Source organism: Psammomys obesus, unplaced genomic scaffold, assembly GCF_907164565.1.
Source record: "Psammomys obesus unplaced genomic scaffold, mPsaObe1.curated_primary_1811, whole genome shotgun sequence".
Classification (NCBI taxonomy): domain Eukaryota; kingdom Metazoa; phylum Chordata; class Mammalia; order Rodentia; family Muridae; genus Psammomys; species Psammomys obesus.
In genome coordinates, this window is record NW_026596051.1 from 26,502,999 (window position 1) to 26,520,612 (window position 17,614).

General features: G+C 39.3%; 1 protein-coding gene and 1 non-coding gene across 2 annotated transcripts in view; one reads left to right on the top strand and one right to left on the bottom strand.

Annotated features, from left to right (window-relative positions):
- Window positions 1–2,716: 2,716 nt before the first annotated feature.
- Window positions 2,717–17,614, top strand: part of Bst1 (bone marrow stromal cell antigen 1) — a 37,416-nt gene continuing 22,518 nt past the window's right edge. The window contains exon 1 of the mRNA XM_055624075.1: window positions 2,717–2,817. Within this exon, the coding sequence (XP_055480050.1) occupies window positions 2,717–2,817 (101 nt within the window). The remainder of the gene's footprint in view (window positions 2,818–17,614) is intronic.
- Window positions 8,133–8,239, bottom strand: LOC129689180 (U6 spliceosomal RNA). Its single transcript, XR_008722050.1, has one exon. It is a non-coding gene; the product is annotated as a U6 spliceosomal RNA (small nuclear RNA).

Consider the following 17,614-nt stretch of genomic DNA (forward strand, 5'->3'; position numbering starts at 1 on the left):
AATGCCATGCACACAACAGATACTATATGAAAGAAGTTTATTGGATGGAGATGGAGAAAGAGAGAGAGAGATGGAAGGGCTGCCCCAACAGAGAAAGGAGAAAGCAGAAGGGCAGAGAACAACAGCAAGAGAAGAGAAAGAGAACAGGAGTGGCAGACCGGTCATTAAGTACCTGGCCCAGATGATGTCACAGGATGCAGGCACTGACACAGGGTGTTATTAGAACCCTAAAGGTCCCGAGGGAAGGCCAACCGAATTGCCTGCATAACATAATAGGCATGAGTGGAACTTGGAGCCCACAAGAGAAGAATGGGAATGTGCAAATGTAGGAGGAACACAGACTAGACCTGGACTAAGCTAGCAAAGCTGTGTATCAGCCAAGAAGAGGAGATCTACATTCAGACCAGTAATCTCATTTTCTTATATTTCCACCCAGCCCTCCTTCCCCACTATAGCTATTTTTTTAGTTTTTATATTCTTTTTACCTTATGTGTGGGGGTTTTGTTGTCATGTATCTATGTGTACCACATGCATGCTTAGTGTCCTTGGAGGTCAGAAGAGCCATGTGGATGGTTGTGACTACCATCTGGATGATGAGAATTAAATCCGTGTCCTCTGGAAAAGCAACAAGTGCTTTTAATTGTGAAGCCATCTCTTCACCTCTACCACTACAGCTATTCTTATCAGCCAGTGATTCTATTATCTCCAGCCCTCCCCACCCTGCTTTAACTTATCTTCTTATCTGTATAGTGCAGGAGAGTGCTGAAGCAAGATACTGTTTTCACCTTTGGCTGTTTCACACACTTTTTTGCTGGTAAGCACTTCCCACCCCTTTCTCTGATTCCAACTCACTCTTTTTCTTTCATTTTCCTGTTTTTCTTCCTCCCTCTCTTTTTCTTTTTCCCTTCTTTCTTTTCTCCCTTTCTCTTCCACCTACTCATTCCTCTTACTGTTTTATCTCCTAAAACCCAGACGCTGATCCCCTTTTTATAGCCTGTTAACCAAAATGCCACATATCCACCCTATTCTTACTTTGCCTCAATTATTTCCGCCCCTGTGTGTATGTCTTTCCCCTCTACTTCCGATATAACTCAATACTCATCTCTGGTCTCATGGTAATTAATTGCTTACCTCTTCTTTTCTTTTTGTGTTTGTTTCTTTTTTTTTTTAAATTCATTTTTCTTTTTCTTTTCTTTCTTTCATTTTTTTTTTCATTTATACTAACATATTAACTAGACACAGTATCATTAGGGTCTCTTTACTCCCAAAACAAGAGTTTGTTTTGAAGTCATCTGCTACTCTATTATCAGAGTGGATTAAATACTGAATGTTCGTGGTTGCTGCAGACAATACTGAACCCCTAGGGACAGACTGAAGATGAAGTGAAATGCCTGGAACACGGACATATCATCACAACTATATTACAACCCAGTCTCTCTTGAACACTGCAAATGAATCCACTAAAAGAAAGAAGCAACATGAATTAAAAGAACAAAACCAACAAGTCTTAACTAATGGTCTAACTTTAGATGGGCAGATCCCATCACAAAGACAGAGGTAACATGAAAAAAATAAATAAGGTAATTGTCTTCACTAAAACTTACAAAGCCCATACTAATGATCCCTGATCAAAATGGCTCAGTTGAAATTCCAGGGGCACATGTTACTATTCTAATATATGACAAAATAGACTTCAAGTCAATTTTATTATTATTATTATTCCATACAAGACCTTTTAATCATATATTCCCTATTCCCCTCCCCTAAGAAATGATAATTCTTCCTTTACCCTCAGCATAATAATTCTATTTTACTCCTCTCCAACGTGAAGGCTGTATTATGCACTGATGATAACCAAAAATAGATATTTCAAGATTGGCCATATACTGGCACAATGTTATATTGAAACATTGAAAAGAAGTTCTGTAAACAGATGAGGAGAACAAAGTTAACACAAGCAATAGGATTTAACCAATGCTCCCTTGTATCACAATTATTACATGTATCACAAATATTACACACTAAAATCAATTTTGACCTTGTAGACTTGTTGAGCTACATGGTCATCAGTGGAAAGGGACCATAGTAGATAATCACATTCAGCACAGCAGGAGGTAGAGTACATGCTGTTCAAAGTTCTTACCTATGTGCTTGCCATCAGCTAAAGTAATGATGGTGGGTAAGAAATAAGAGGTGGTAAACTCTACGGTACTGACAATGCCACTGTAGTAAAACTTCTCCCAGAAAGCTTAAATACCAAGATTATTGACATAGCATCCTCCACAGTGCCCTCAAAGTACGGTCTTCAGAGAACCTGCATCAGAACCTTAAGCATCTTAACAATGTAGCATCTGAGCCTGACCCCTGGAAATCTGAATCAATGCATTTGGATTAAGTCCTAGGATTATATAATGTTCATTTTTAACTAAAATGTAAAAAACACCATTCCAGTTACTGACAGTGCTTCTGTAATTAAAACTTTTCAAACCTGAAAAGGGGGTTGCAAAGCCTGTAGCATCATGATACCATGCTAATAAGTACAGTTGATTTGTTCCATATCAGCTCCTTCCAACTTCACTCAAGAATACCACAATCCCCAGATACTCAAGCTCTTGCATAAAATGACTTTATTTTTGAATATATACTTCCACATACTTTCCAGTACCATTTGAATCATAGACTTACTATTACTTTTCTGTTGCTGTGACAAAGCACCATGACTTATGCAGAAACTTGTGGAAGAAGAGTCTACTCTGGCTTACAGTGTCAAAGAGATGAGACCATCATCTCTTTGGAAGACATGACAGTAAGTGGCAAGTATGGCAAAAGGAGCAAAAAGCAGAGAGATGGCTTCAGCCACAAATGAGAAGCAGGAAGAGTGAGCTGGAAGTGGGTCAAGTCTATTTGACCTCTCAAAGCCCACCCCAGTGATGTACCTCCTCCAGCAAGGCTGTCCTACTTCCAAAACTGGTCCCCACCAACTGGGGACCAAGTGTCCAAGTACCTGACACTGCAGAAGAAATTTTCATCCAAACCACCACACTTCTTTGGTGTGATAATGAGCAAAAAAAGTTTGTACTGTTCAGCGCAGAAAGGATCACGTCCTCACAAGAGTAGTCACAGGCACAGACACATGTACACATACACAGAAAGACATACAAACTTCCAATTCATGGTTGTATGAGTCCATGAATGCGGAACCTACAGGTAAGGAGGGTTACATGTATAATATGCTAAATTTAAAAATTTAGTATTTAAAAGATTAGTATAGAAATAGGAAATGTTTTCCCAATAAGGAGACCTGTGCTCATCTCTGCTGCATACACAACTATGGGCATGTTTCTGCACTTCTGTGAACATTAGCTTCTACATACTTTCGGAGAACAATGATTGTAATGCCTGCCATAGCATCCACCCAGGAAACAATAGGTATGGTAGTCAGTCACTGTGGCAAACCCCAATAGAAGAAAATTAAGGGAGGAAAGATTTGTTCTGCTTCATTGTTTTCAGAGGCTTCTGTCCCTTGTGTCAGGGAGGGTGTAGCTCACATCCTGGCAGCTAGCAAGCAGAGGATATCTGGGTGAGTGAGTATCCCTTTTTCCTTCTTTCAACTAGAGACTAAGTATACATTCAGGATAGGTTTTATCTCTTTAGTCAATCCTCTCTAAAAAATAAAAACAAAACAAAAACCCTCACAAACACATACCTAGATGTATGCTTTAACTAATATCCTAGATGCTTCTTAATCCAAGTTGGTATTAAAGATTAGCCCTTACAATAGGTATTTTGATGATCTTGATGGTTACAAATGAAATAGGATACCCTCTCTTATTAGACTCAAATATTGAAATCATAAGAGACAGTGGGTACACATGGGTTGTAATAATAACTCAACATACTGACTTTGGAATTCAATTGTCTATGTTCAAGTCCTGACTGGTTCATTGTCTCACTACCAGCAGAGTAAATCAGAACCCTTTTGCTTCCTGGAATAAGGACATTGCTAATACTGTCAGTCTGTAAATACTGTGTTGATAACTTGACCAGTGCCTGGCACTTACCAAAAAATTTGCTCCCTTGTTATTATTCAGCAAACACAATGAGACTCACCATTTTTCTGTTCTACTTTGTCTGGTATTCTGTTTTCCCATCTCATTGTCTTTTAAAGATTTTTTTAGCCAGTTCTGCTAGGTTTCCTAGTCTGGGCTTGACCTACTGGGCTCACATGACCCATCTCAATGTATACTATGACACCATCTTCTGTTGACCTCCGCTTATTGGGGGGAGGTTGTTTGTATGTTTATTTGTTTAGTTGTTTGGGTTGGAAGGCAGGATGTATCCCAGGTTGATTTCAAAATATCCACTCTGTAGCAGAGGATGCCCTTGGAGTCCTGATCCTCTTTCCTGTCTCTGAAATGCTGGAATTAGGCATCCACCACCATGTCCAGTTTTAAAAAAGAGGAGCTCACTGACTTGTATTATTGTTCATCTATTTGTCCTAAAATAAATAAGGATAACAAGGCAGTTTTCTAAGAACTTTGGGGGCATGAACTCATTTCTAGTCACAGAATAAATATATGAAGTGTTGATAACATAATCATCTGAGATTTACAGAGGAAAAGAATAATAAAGGAGATAACATAACTTACTGAAGACTGTAACAGAGCCCTCCAGGCCTGGTCTTACCCACAGGCATCTGTGACCTCACAGACACTTTCCACAAGCTTAGTTATGGACGTATGGTGACTATGGCTATGGTGACGGCCTACATGAAAAGTAAGCCAATATGTCTTTTCCACTCTTCTGAGGTCTACATTCTCATGAGGTCATTGTGGGTTTACGTACTTTGGTAGAAAAGAATGACTTACTCCTTCATGAACATATTGTTAAGAGTCCCAGTGGAGGATTGCCTTAGCCCAAATGTTCAGTGAAGTAGTTTGCAGTTGCTTAGAGTCCTGTAATTCTTTAAGTATCAGGAATACTTTAAGCTTTCTGAAATATCAGGGTAAATTTGATATACAGTCATACACTTATGGTTTGAATCTAAAATATTGTCTACAGGCTACGTGTTGGAGTGCTTTTTCAATTAATTATGCTGTTTAAGGGAACTGTAGAGCCACTGATAAGGTGGGGCTTAGCTAGCAGAAACAGGCCACTGAGAACAGGCTTCTGAAAGCTAGACTTCCTTGGTTCTAGTCATTCTCCCTCTGCATCCTGGCCCACTGTCAAGCGAAGAGTTCCACACACACTCCCACCCATGGACATAATTCTTCCTGCTAATCATACCTTTAGATGGGCTGAAATTCATCTAAAAATATAAACAAAAACAAACTTCTCTTACCTTAAGTTTCGCTGTTATGTATTCTGATCACAGCAATGCACATTTAAACTCAAGCAGGAAAACAAAACAAAACAAAAAACAAAAACAAAAAACCATGATACCAGAATGGTGGCCTTATTTTTTTGTAACAAAACCTGACAGTGTGGTTCTTTTTTTTTTTAATTTTTTATTAATTACACTTTATTCATTTTGTATCCCCCCATAAGCCCCTCCCTCCTCCCCTGCCGATCCCACCCTCCCTCCCCTTTCTGCATGCATGTCACTCCCCAAGTCCACTGATAGGGGAGGTTCTCCTCTTCTTTCTGATCTTAGTCTATCAGTTCTCATCAAAAGTGGCTGCATTGTCCTCTACTGTGGCCTGGTAAGGCTGCTCCCCCCTCAGGGGGAAGTGATCAACGAGCAGGCCAATTCAGATTATGTCAGAGGCAGTCCCTCTTCCCATTACTATGTAACCCACTTGGACACTGAACTGCCATGGGCTACACCTGTGCAGGGGTTCCAGGTCATCTCCACGAATAGTCCTTGGTTGGAGTATGATTTTCTGGGAAGTTCCCTGTGTTCAAATTATCTTGTTCTGTTGCTCTCCTTGTGGAGTTCCTGTCCCCTCCAGCTCTTACTATTTCCCACTTCTTACATAAAATTCCATTCACTCTGCCCATCAGTTGGCCATCAGGCTCAGCATCTGCTTTGACAGTCTATACTGCAGAAGCTTTCAGAGGCCCTCTGTGGCAGGTTTCAAGGTTGTTTCCTGTTTTCTTCTGGCTTTCAGAGGCCCTCTGTAGCAGGTTCCGAGGTTGTTTCCTATTTTCTTTTTCTTCTGATGTCCATCCTCTTTGCCTTTCAGGATGGGGATTGAACATTTTAGTTAGGGTCCTCTCTCTTGCTTAGTTTGTTTAGATGTACAGATTTTAGTGGGTTTATTCTATGTTGTATGTTTATATGAGTGAGTATATACCATGCGTGTCTTTTTGCTTCTGGGACAACTCACTCAGGATGATCCTTTCCAGGTCCCACCATTTACCTGCAAATTTCATGATTTCCTTATTTTTCATTGCTGAGTAATACTCCATTGTATAGATGTACCACAGTTTCTGCATCCATTCTTCAGTTGAGGGGCATCTGGGTTGTTTCCAGCTTCTGGCTATACAAATAAGGCTGCTACAAACATGGTTGAGCAAATGTCCTTTTTGTGTACTTGTGCCTCTTTTGGGTATATGCCTAGGAGTGGTATGGCTGGATCTTGAGGAAGCGCTATTCCTAGTTGTCTAAGAAAGCGCCAGATTGATTTCCAGAGTGGTTGTACCAGTTTACATTCCCACCAGCAGTGGAGAAGGGTTCCCCTTTCTCCACAACCTCTCCAGCATGTGTTGTCCCTTGAGTTTTTCATCTTGGCCATTCTCATGGGTGTAAGGTGAAATCTCAGGGTTGTTTTGATTAGCATTTCCCTAATGGCTAATGAGGTTGAGCATTTCTTTAAGTGCTTCTCTGCCATTCGATATTCCTCTGCAGAGAATTCTCTCTTTAGCTCTGTTCCCCATTTTTTAAGTGGATTACTTGGTTTGTTGCTTTTCAGCTTGTTTAGTTCTTTATATATATTGGATATGAGTCCTCTGTCAGATAAAGGGTTGGTGATGATTCTTTCCCAATCTGTAGGCAGTCGCTTTGTTTTGATGAAGGTGTCCTTTGCTTTACAGAAGCTTTTCAATTTCATGAGGTCCCATTTATTGATTGTTGCTCTTAGAGCCTGTGCTGTTGGTGTTCTGTTCAGGAAGTTTTCTCCTGTACCAATGAGTTCTAGGGTATTCCCCACTTTTTTTTCTAGCCGATTTAATGTGTCTGGTTTTATGTTGAGGTCTTTGATCCACTTGGACTTCAGTTTTGTGCAGGGTGATAAGTATGGATCTATTTTCATTTTTCTACATGTAGACATCCAGTTGGACCATCACCATTTGTTGAAGATGCTATCTTTTTTCCATTGTATGGTTTTGGCATCTTTGTCAAAAATCAGGTGTCCGTAAGTGTGTGGGTTTATTTCTGGGTCTTCTGTTCCATTCCATTGATCCACCATTCTGTTTCTATGCCAGTACCATGCAGTTTTTATAACTGTTGCTCTATAGTACAGCTTGAGATCAGGGATGGAGATACCTCCAGGAGATCTTTTATTGTAGAGGATTGTTTTAGCAATTCTCGGTTTCTTGTTATTCCATACGAAGTTGAGAATTTTTCTTTCCAGGTCTGTGAAGAATTGTGTTGGCAATTTGATGGGAATTGCATTAAATATGTAGATTGCTTTTGGTAAGATGGCCATTTTTACTATGTTAATCCTGCCAAGCCATGAGCATGGGAGATCTTTCCATCTTCTCATATCTTCCTCTAATTCTTTCTTCAGAGACTTGAAATTTTTTTCATACAAGTCTTTGACTTGCTTGGTTAGGGTTACACCAAGGTACTTTATGTCATTTGTGGCTACTGTGAATGGTGTTGTTTCTCTAATTTCTTTCTCAGCCCTTTTGTCTTTTGTATACAGGAGTGCTACTGATTTTTTTTTGAGTTAATTTTGTATCCGGCCACTTTGCTGAAGGTGTTTATCAGCTGTAGGAGTTCCCTGGTAGAGTTTTTGGGGTCACTCATATATACTATCATATCATCTGCAAATAGTGATAATTTGACTTCTTCCTTTCCCATCTGTATCCCCTTGATCTCCTTCGACTGTCTTATTGCTCTAGCAAGGACTTCCAGCACTATGTTGAAGAGATATGGAGACAGTGGGCAGCCTTGTCTTGTCCCTGAAAAAAATATGGAACGCTTCACGAATTTGCGTGTCATCCTTGCGCAGGGGCCATGCTAATCTTCTCTGTATCGTTCCAATTTTAGTATATGTGCTGCCGAAGCGAGCACGACAGTGTGGTTCTTAAGCCTTTGGAATTAACCTGTGAGAGGAACCTGGGAGAACTTGAATGTTTAAGTGAGAGAAATCCTGAAATGCTGTAAGCTTTGCTTAATAAGTTATTCTGGTAGGAATTCGGAAGACCAGAATACCAACAGAAATGTGAATGGTAGAGGCTGTTCATTGGGTTCATACAGGAATAAGGACTTACAAGGACCTGAAATATAGCCTATTCATGATTCACTCTGGAAAAGAATTTAGCTGTATCCTGCTAGTGTTCTAAAGAGTTGAATGAGGCCAAATTCAAAAGCAACAGAATATTGCTGGTGTAGGAAATTTCAAGAGAGCATACCATTCAGGCTGTGTCACAGCTATTGTTTGTTGCTGCTAAACAGCATGACTGTGAGGCTTAGAATAAAAGGCGGAGGGAACAGACGTTAAAATGTTCAGTTTTTGTGAGGAAAGAAGGACAAATGCTTTAACATTGGTATTTTGCAGACAAATTATCCATAATGTGACAGAGATTAGACCATTGAAAAATACCCTACGCATAATGCACTGAGGCAATATGGAAAATGTCTTGAGGGTCAGGCATTTTCCAAGATGTGAAAATACAAGGATGTAAGGATTCCAAATACAAATGTATGTTGAAAACTGCCTGAAAAGAAAGCCACAGAAGCACTCTTCAGGAAAAGGCTGTCCAAGCAAGTGCTTTCCCAGGTAAGGTGTGCAGGAACTCATAGATGTCTGTAGCCAGGGTCCAGAATTCATTATTATCCATGTCATGCTGATTTTATAGGCCTCCATTATCCAAAAGCTATGGGGTCAAGAAGGCTTGCACCAAGATTGCAGAGGCCAGGCAATGTAAAATGGAGTAAGATTTCCTGAAGGGAGCTCTGAAGAGTTATTTATGAAGCTGTGAAAATTAAGTTTAAATTGCAATGGAGAGCTCAAGAAGTAGAACAAGAGATGTCTCCAGAAGAAAGCTGAAGGCACTGAGTGGAGCCAGCTCAAGTGACAGGCCAGTCGTGAAGCAGGTCAGAGATACAGAGGAGGGCTTAGAGGTTGTAGCTACATGATTTGTTGTTTTCCCTTGTGGGTTTGACCTCTCTCTTTGTGTGTGTCTCACTCTCACTGTGTCTCTCTCTGTCTCTGTGTCTCTCTCTCTCTTTTTCATCATTGCCAAGTCAATTATCATTTTGTTTTATTTCAGTGCTACAGGACAGGCTCTAACAAAGATTTTTGTAAATATATCCAAAGGGTAAGAATAGTCTCTTGTATTTAGGGCTCTATTCTTGAAATTTTAAAAACAAAAGAGCAAGTATGATTTAACAGTTGTATTTTTCTAATATTTAAATTTTATATTTAAATACTATTTAAATAACTAAATAAAATTTGAATGTATTTGCTTTTTTAAAATTGAAAATACTTCTTTTTCATACAATATATTCTGATCTTCCTTTAATCCAATCTTTTCTAGTTATCTTCTGGACACCTCCCTTATGGAATGGGAATTATTACTCTGTGTCACTGAATATTGGAACTTTTTTATTTATAGGAGTACACAGCTTGGAGATTTGCTTAAGTTTAGAAGATATTTTAGACTTCAGACCTTCAACAGTATCATTAGTTAAAACTATGATAACTCATGAGGTTGTGCTGAAGCCATTTTGGAATTTGAGATAACCAGAAGCCTTTGCAGGGCAGGGATAAAATGTTATGGGTTTGAATCTGAAGTGCCTCCCATGGGCTTGTGTATTGAATGCTGGCTCCCAGCTTGTGATACTGTTTTGAACTGATATGGCATCTTTAGGGGGTAGGGCCCATGTGGCAGAAGAAGGCCACTAGAAGTGGGCTTTCAAGGATTGAAAACAACCATTGTTCTGGCTACAGTCCCTGCTTTCTGGTTTACCAAGACATGAACAGTTCTACCACTCATCCCTGCCACCATGCTTTCCACCATGACAGACAGAAATCCCTGTGGAGGAATGAACTGAAGGTGGTCTGTAACAGTGATATATAAGTAGCTAATATAACACCATAATCAAGGAGAAAGTTTTAATCACTTTCTCCCAGCAATAGCTTTATTGCTGGCTTAGATCATTTCTTTTCATAAACAATGTGCTTCAGAATAGATACTGTAGTTAATATGTCAGAACTTTGTGAGATCATCTACAACTTTACCAAATATGCCTAAAATTATTTGAATCCCCAAGTAACTATATTTAGTGTTAAGAATATATAATTTGTCTCACTCTTCGCACCCATTTCCATTGCCTACCAGGGTTCTGTTCACACAAAATCCCTCATGATTGTTTTTTATAACAATAAATTTACACTATCTGCTTATGAGAGGAAAGGACACAACTCAAAAACTGCACAGAAACCCTGAAATTTAAGCAAATTAGGGGGAAAACAGAATGTGAGTTTTGTCTGCCCACATTTATTGTTCTAGAACCTGCTGGAAGAATCTGGGTAACAAGTAAGTGCACTGTCCAAGACCACATGCCACCACACCCTCCAAGATGAAGCAAGAGGAAGCTGATTCACTTTCCTTGTGGTTGGATGTACAGAATTGCCTCACTTTCCCAGCAATGGCATTTGTTGTTGTTTTCCCCTAACCTGCCCATGTAATAGAAACCTTTTGATTCCTTTGACTGTTCCAGTTTTACAGCTACAAGTCTTGTGGTGTTGGTGGTTGCTGCTGCTATTTATATTGTGCAGGTTTTTGATGAAACTACAATTTATTGGGGATTGGCCTAACTTAGGCTATATTCTAAAACCTCTGGCCACAGACTAAATATGAATTGAAAACAGTAATGCCCCACATGCATGCTAGGAACTGAGGTGGACTTTATCAGGCATCCTACTCTATCTCCATTTTATTCATGTGAGATGGGGTCTTTTAACTTAGGGCTAAGCAGGTAGCCAGAGGACCCCAGCAAGCCACCTTTATCTGCCCTCCATACCATTGAGGTGACAGTCACTCCCCATTTTTTATGTGAATGCTACTGATTTGAAACCAGGTCCCCATGCTTATTCTGTAAGTGTTCTTACTCACTGGGCAATTTCCCCAGCCCTAAAACCAACAATTCTTTTTAACAGAACCCAGCAGAACTTCAAAACTTGAAGTTTCAGCAATAACTCCATTCTCAAAAATGCCATAGCCATCTGCAGCCACTAAGAGAAACAGTTAATGAAGATGATACATTAAATAAAACCTGAGTTGACAGGATATTTTTTTGATTGCAACCTTCTCAGTGGAATTTCTGTCTGTCAGTATAACTATACCTTAACTGAAACACTAACATTTGTACAACTACACTTTTAGTTATGTAATTCAGTAAGCTACACAGCACCGGGTCATACATAAACATGGATAACTGCTTTTTACTGGTGCTATGGGGGTGGAGCCTAAGGTCCTAAGACTTGGGCAGCAAGTATTATTACCCCCTGACATATCTCCAATGCCAACATTCTACTTAAAAAGAAATATATGTGAAATATCATAAACATTAAAGATTAATTTTAAAAGTTAAAACCTTTTAAAAACTTAATAAAAAATACAAAAGGGAAACAAAGCAGCGTTTTAGTTCCATTGCTAGATCTAATATGCAAAATAAGTGACAATGTAAAGAAAAGTGTTGGAGCCAGAGGGATTGCTCAGGAAGTAAAGACACTTGCTGCCAGGCCTAATGGCCTCAGTTTGACTCTTGGAATTCACAGGTTAGAAGGAACAAGTCAAATCTTGAAAGCTGTCTTACACACATGCACCTTTGACCTCCACATATGCGCTCTCACACATTCGCTATAGAACATGTGTGCCCATCCCTACATACTTTTTTTAATTAAAAAAGAAAACTGTTGTCATTCCATATAGAAGACCACAGGCTCAGGCCACTCAAAGTCTTAGCATGGAAGAGGGAAAGTAAGCACAAAGTTCCACCTCTAATCAAGAAGCTATTTGCAATTGACAACAGCTGGGAGAGGGAAAGTCACCGTTCCTCAGTAGAGACACCGGGTATACCAAGCACACTCAATGACAGGCCCCATGCTCAGGAGTAAGGGCAACACAAACAGACTGCATGGCTTCTTTCCTTTTATGAAGGAGAAAGAACATGAACTTGGGTACTTAGGAGAGTAGGGGAGAATTGCGGGATAAGTTGAGCAAGAGGAAAGAAAATGAGAAAAACATGAAATTCTCAAAGAATAAATAAAAAATGTTATTTTTGAAAGTTTATTTTAAACTTTTAATTTTGACTTCAAAATACATTCTTAAAAAAGAAGTAAGATATAATAAAGATATAGGTTAAAGATACATTTAGCCTGTGAGTTCATCAAGTGTATCAGTGGTGCTCTTGAAATAAAAGTTGAATATTAAATTTTTAAATGCTTTTTATGAACTGGGGGCTGTACCTTAGTGTTAGAGTGCTTGCCCAGTGTGTACAATGACGCACATAATTAATAGCAGTGAAGAAGAAAGGGGGAATACATTATTTGATAAAGAAATTAAAAACTAATCTTCAAGAGTCCTGCCTAAATTTTTAGTTATTCCACCTCTGTTATTAATGAAATCTTATTTTCATTGAATACCCACTCTGGGGCAGAAAACAGCTCACATAATCCCTTATATGTTTATAAATGTGTACACACCTTGATATCTCAGCTAATTAATTAAAACTGATGAAGAGTAACAAACAACTAGCTCACTCACTTTCTTTTTTCTTAAACTGTGTGCTGGGAATCAAAACCAGGGAACTGTATATGCTAGGAAACCGTTCTACCACGGATCTGCTGCTTCCACCTAATATTATGTACTTTTCTGCCATTGCGGAACACTTACACTTACAAGCAATACTTGCAAGTTGTAAGATTTCATAATCTAGCTTTTGAGAGCAAGTTACACAACACTCTGTTAGACATGCGTAGAAAGATTGGTTGTAAGGAACATTATGTTATTTAAGCATGACACACAAATTTGAACTAGATATAATGTGAATAAACACTGTTAGTTGACACAAAATGTTTAATATCTAAAAGATTAACTAAAATAAAAGTAATATAATAAATAACACAAAATTTGTGGTAGTGGCTTCTTCCACTTAGAAGGAATATAGTCAGAAAGGGTCATGGGAGACATAAGAAGATGCCTTAGCATTCTAGATCTTAACTGAATCACACATGGCATCTGAGACTGGCCTCCTCATGGAAATCCTCTTACCTCAGCCTCTCAGGTGCTGAGATTATAGGTATGAGCTACCACCATGCCTCTATTGTTTTTTCTGTGGATGCTAAGTATGTGCTTTTATCTTATTATCCTTTTATGTAGCATAATACAAAAAAAGATACTTGCTCTTTGTCCTGGGTTCCTAGTACAGAGCCATTTAAATCATTGCTATTTCCTGATATGAATCCTTTTGTAGTTCACTCCTTCAAATCATATCCGAATTTATACTAAGGAAGTGACACCTGAGAAATGGGACTGTAGAGGTCTTAGGTAGCTCCAGGCCATAGGCTAGTCAGTAGAGCAATCAACTAAGTATATGGAGTTAGATTATTCAACTCATCCTTACATCTCTAAGGATAGGAGAAGGCCTAGAGACAGCTGAACCATAGATAGTTAGTAACAGTAAAAGTTCCCATAAAAATATTCACACAACCACATTCAATAACTTTCCAGTGTGAAGACACAGGTCTGTTAGGATAGAAGCACACGCTAAGAGGCCCCAATTAAATGTTTTCCTTTGTAAGAGTTTCTGTGGTCATGGTGTTCTTTTACACTAAAACTGGCATTTTACCTATAGCACTTCCTCAAATTTTGTCATTATATTACATTATCAAACCTTTCAAGGAGAGAATAAGAATAGCCTCCAAACTTAGAGTTAGCCAAACCCTCAAAAACAAAACAAAAAGTCAACAATACCTTCCATTCTCTGCTGATGAATGATGAACCTGTTAAGGGAAATGGTTTGCTATTTTTTTAAAAGATTATATCATAAGTGTGTGACTATGTCTGATTATGTGCACATGTTCTGGTGCCTTTGGAGGTCAAAAGATGGTGTCAGAGCCCCTGGAGCTGGGCCTACAGATGATTGTGAGTGGCTGGGTAATTGTGAGCCATATGACATGAGTGCTAGAAACCCAACTCCAGTCCTCTTCAAGAGCAGCAAGTGTTCTCAATTGTTGAACCATCTCTCCAGCTGATTATTATTATACAAAAAACAAGTTTCATTATGGCATTTTCACATCAATATACTTTGTTCTCATTGGTACCTCTTCCATGTTTCTAATATTTACAGACTAGAAACAACACAAGTGCCTTTGATTATATTGAGGAAATGGAATGTGTGACAGAAAAAAAAGTACATAAGCCTAATTAAATACTAGTAAAGAGAAATTTCCATAATACACTAAGTTTATAAAAAAGGGCTGAGTGATTCAGAAATACTGAAGAAATAATGGAGTGAGATAAGAATGTGCATTCTGGAGCTGGAGAGATGGCTGAGCAGTTAAGCTCACTGGCTGCTTTTCCAGAAGACCTGGGTTTGAGTCTCAGAACCTGCATGGAGGCTCACAACTATCATTTACTCCAGTCCCAAGGATCTAATGCCTCTCTGGCCTCCATGGACACTGTTCAGATATGGTACCCAGATATACATGCAATCAAAACACCAAACACATAAGAAAAATTACCCCAGAGGTTAATAATGATGACAATAATAATAATAATGACAATATTCTCAGCCAGGAGTGATAGTTCAAGCCTGAGACTCTAGGGATTGCCAGGTAGAGGCAGGAGGATCAAAAGTTCAAGATCAGTCTTGGTTACATAGCTCTATGAGTCCATTTCAACAACAACAACAAAAAATATACTCATTTGCTGTGTCTACTGTAGAATGAAAAAAATAAACAAGACGTTAATTTAAAGTGGTTACCTGTAAAGGACTATCAGGAATAGTATTGGATGATGTGGTAGTTTGAATGAGAATGGCCCCATTCTCATATGTTTGGACACTTGGTCTCCAATTAGAGGAACTATTTGAGAAGATTAGGGGTGTAACCTTGTGTGAGGAAGTATGTACTGGAAGTTTTGGTTTCTTTAAAAACTCGGTTGTGTTCTGAGAATGTGAAAGGCAAGTGATGTTTTCCAGCTGGAAACTACCTCGTGTGAGAGGCATGGTTTTGCCAGCTGGAAAACATCCTTGTTTGGACTCTTCGAGCATACATATAAGAGCCCAGAGATGGAGAGCCGTTGCTTTGCATTGCTTCTCTATGCTCTTTATTGTTTGGCATTGCTTTGCTTCGCTTCATGACACTCTTAGAGAGAAAGGCTCCAGAGAACATTTCGAGGTTGTTACTACCATTCACTGTCTGACTGGACTTCTGGAATCTGCATGAATGAGATTGGTATTGCCCTGAAGAACCCAACAACTGTAACCAGCAGGAAGTAGCTAGAGAGGTCTACGTCCCTTGTCCCTACTAACCTGCTTTCTCTTTTAACTAGGACTGGGGGGTTGGAGGTAGAGAGGTATTTGTGAACCCTAAATAGAGTAAGTTTTTGAAAAACAGAAGCCTACGGAGATGTGTTACTAGAGATGGGCTTTGAGGTTTCAAAAGCCCATGCCATTCTGAGCTAGCGCTCGCCCTCTGACTGGTACTTGTGGATCAGATATAAACTCTCAGCTACTCCTCTACCACTATGCCTGCCTGCCTGCTGCCATGCTTCCTACCATGATGGTCATGGACTTATCCTCTAAAACTGTAAGCAAGCTCCCAAATAAACTCTTTCTTCTATAAGTTTCTTTGGTCACAGTGTTTTGTCAAGACAGTAAAAAATCAACCTAAGACAGAAGTGAGCTAAAGGAGGTTGAGTCTTCTCAGTGATATTTTTTTTTATACTTTGAGCCATAAAATAAATATTTGCTAATCAACAAATGGTTTTAAAAATCAAAGGAGAGAATTAAAGAGTATTTTAACTTTTAATTGACACACAGTGGGTATTTGTTCAGTATTGTGTAATATTTCAATAGGTAAATACAATGTGCAATGCCTAGGAGACTCGGGTTAATTGGTTATCCCTTGCAGTAAACATTTACTATTTCTTTGCGGTGGGAATGTTTGAAGTCTTCTCTAAATATGCAAATACTGTCAACCATAGTAACATAACTTACTTTAGAATATTAGAAGTTATTCTTAACCATGCTTAAAGTTATTATTGTTAAAGACCGATGCAATGATCCTCTCAAATTATGAAATTAGCAGCTCAAGAAAAAGAAATGCTGTAAAGGTCATATAAAGTTTGAGTTGAAATTCAAACTTCTGTGCCCAACTTTTTCTCTCCATTTTTAAAACTGTGTGTGTGCTATGATATAAATTAAAATGCCACATACAACAGACCTGGATATGAAGCGATTTACCGTGCTGGGGTGGGGAGTGAGGAGAGAGAAAGAGACAGAGATAGAGACAGTGGGAGAGCGAAGAAGAGAGAGAGAATGGGGGGTTCCCTAGGAGAGAAACTGAAGCAGAGAGTATAAGAGAGGAGAAAGGCAAAAGACAAGGTTTATTTATCCTGGGCCCCTGGCAGGGGCCAGCTGATGACGTCACCGGTTGCTAAGCAACCTAGAGGCAGGCTGCCTATAGGCTAACAGTGTATACAAGCCTAGAAGTCAGGAGAGGGTGTTGGATCCCCCAGAATTGGAGTTGTGAGCTACCTGATGGGAGTGCTGGCAATCCAGTCTTGCTCCTGCGCAAGATCTGTACATGCTCTTAACTGCTGAGCCATCTTAACCGCTAAGCCCCTCTTCTTTTTAAACTGTAATAAAAGGCTACATATGCATCAACCAGAAAACAATATGGGTTGTGACAGAGATGCATGCATTTGCTCTGTCTTGTTAGTGATTTTAAAATGTGTTTTATTAAAACCATTACAGGGAAAAATACATATGTATATCTAAGAAATTTATAGCTTGCTTTAAAAATCAATGGTCGGCCTAGCCTAAAGGCGCACACAAGACTACTGTGATTACTAAAAACACTATAGCATTCTAAATAAGTAAACAAGGGCGACCGGATTCTAACTGTCAAAAATCTTGCTATACTTCCATAAGGGCTGTGTATTACTCTATGATTTATCACCTAGGTCGCGGCTGGAGCCGGAAGCCGAAGCCTCGGTGGTACTGATGTTGATGCTGCACCAGGCTAAACGCTTCCTTCACGGGGATTCTCCACGGCCCATGAGCACAGGAGCTGCAGCTCAAGACCGCCTTCTGCCCTAGTTCCCCAATTTCTCCTCAGACTCAGACCTTGCAAGCCCAGTTACCCCCAAAACTAACTAACTAACTTCCTTCCTTCCTTCCTTCCTTCCTTCCTTCCTTCCTTCCTTCCTT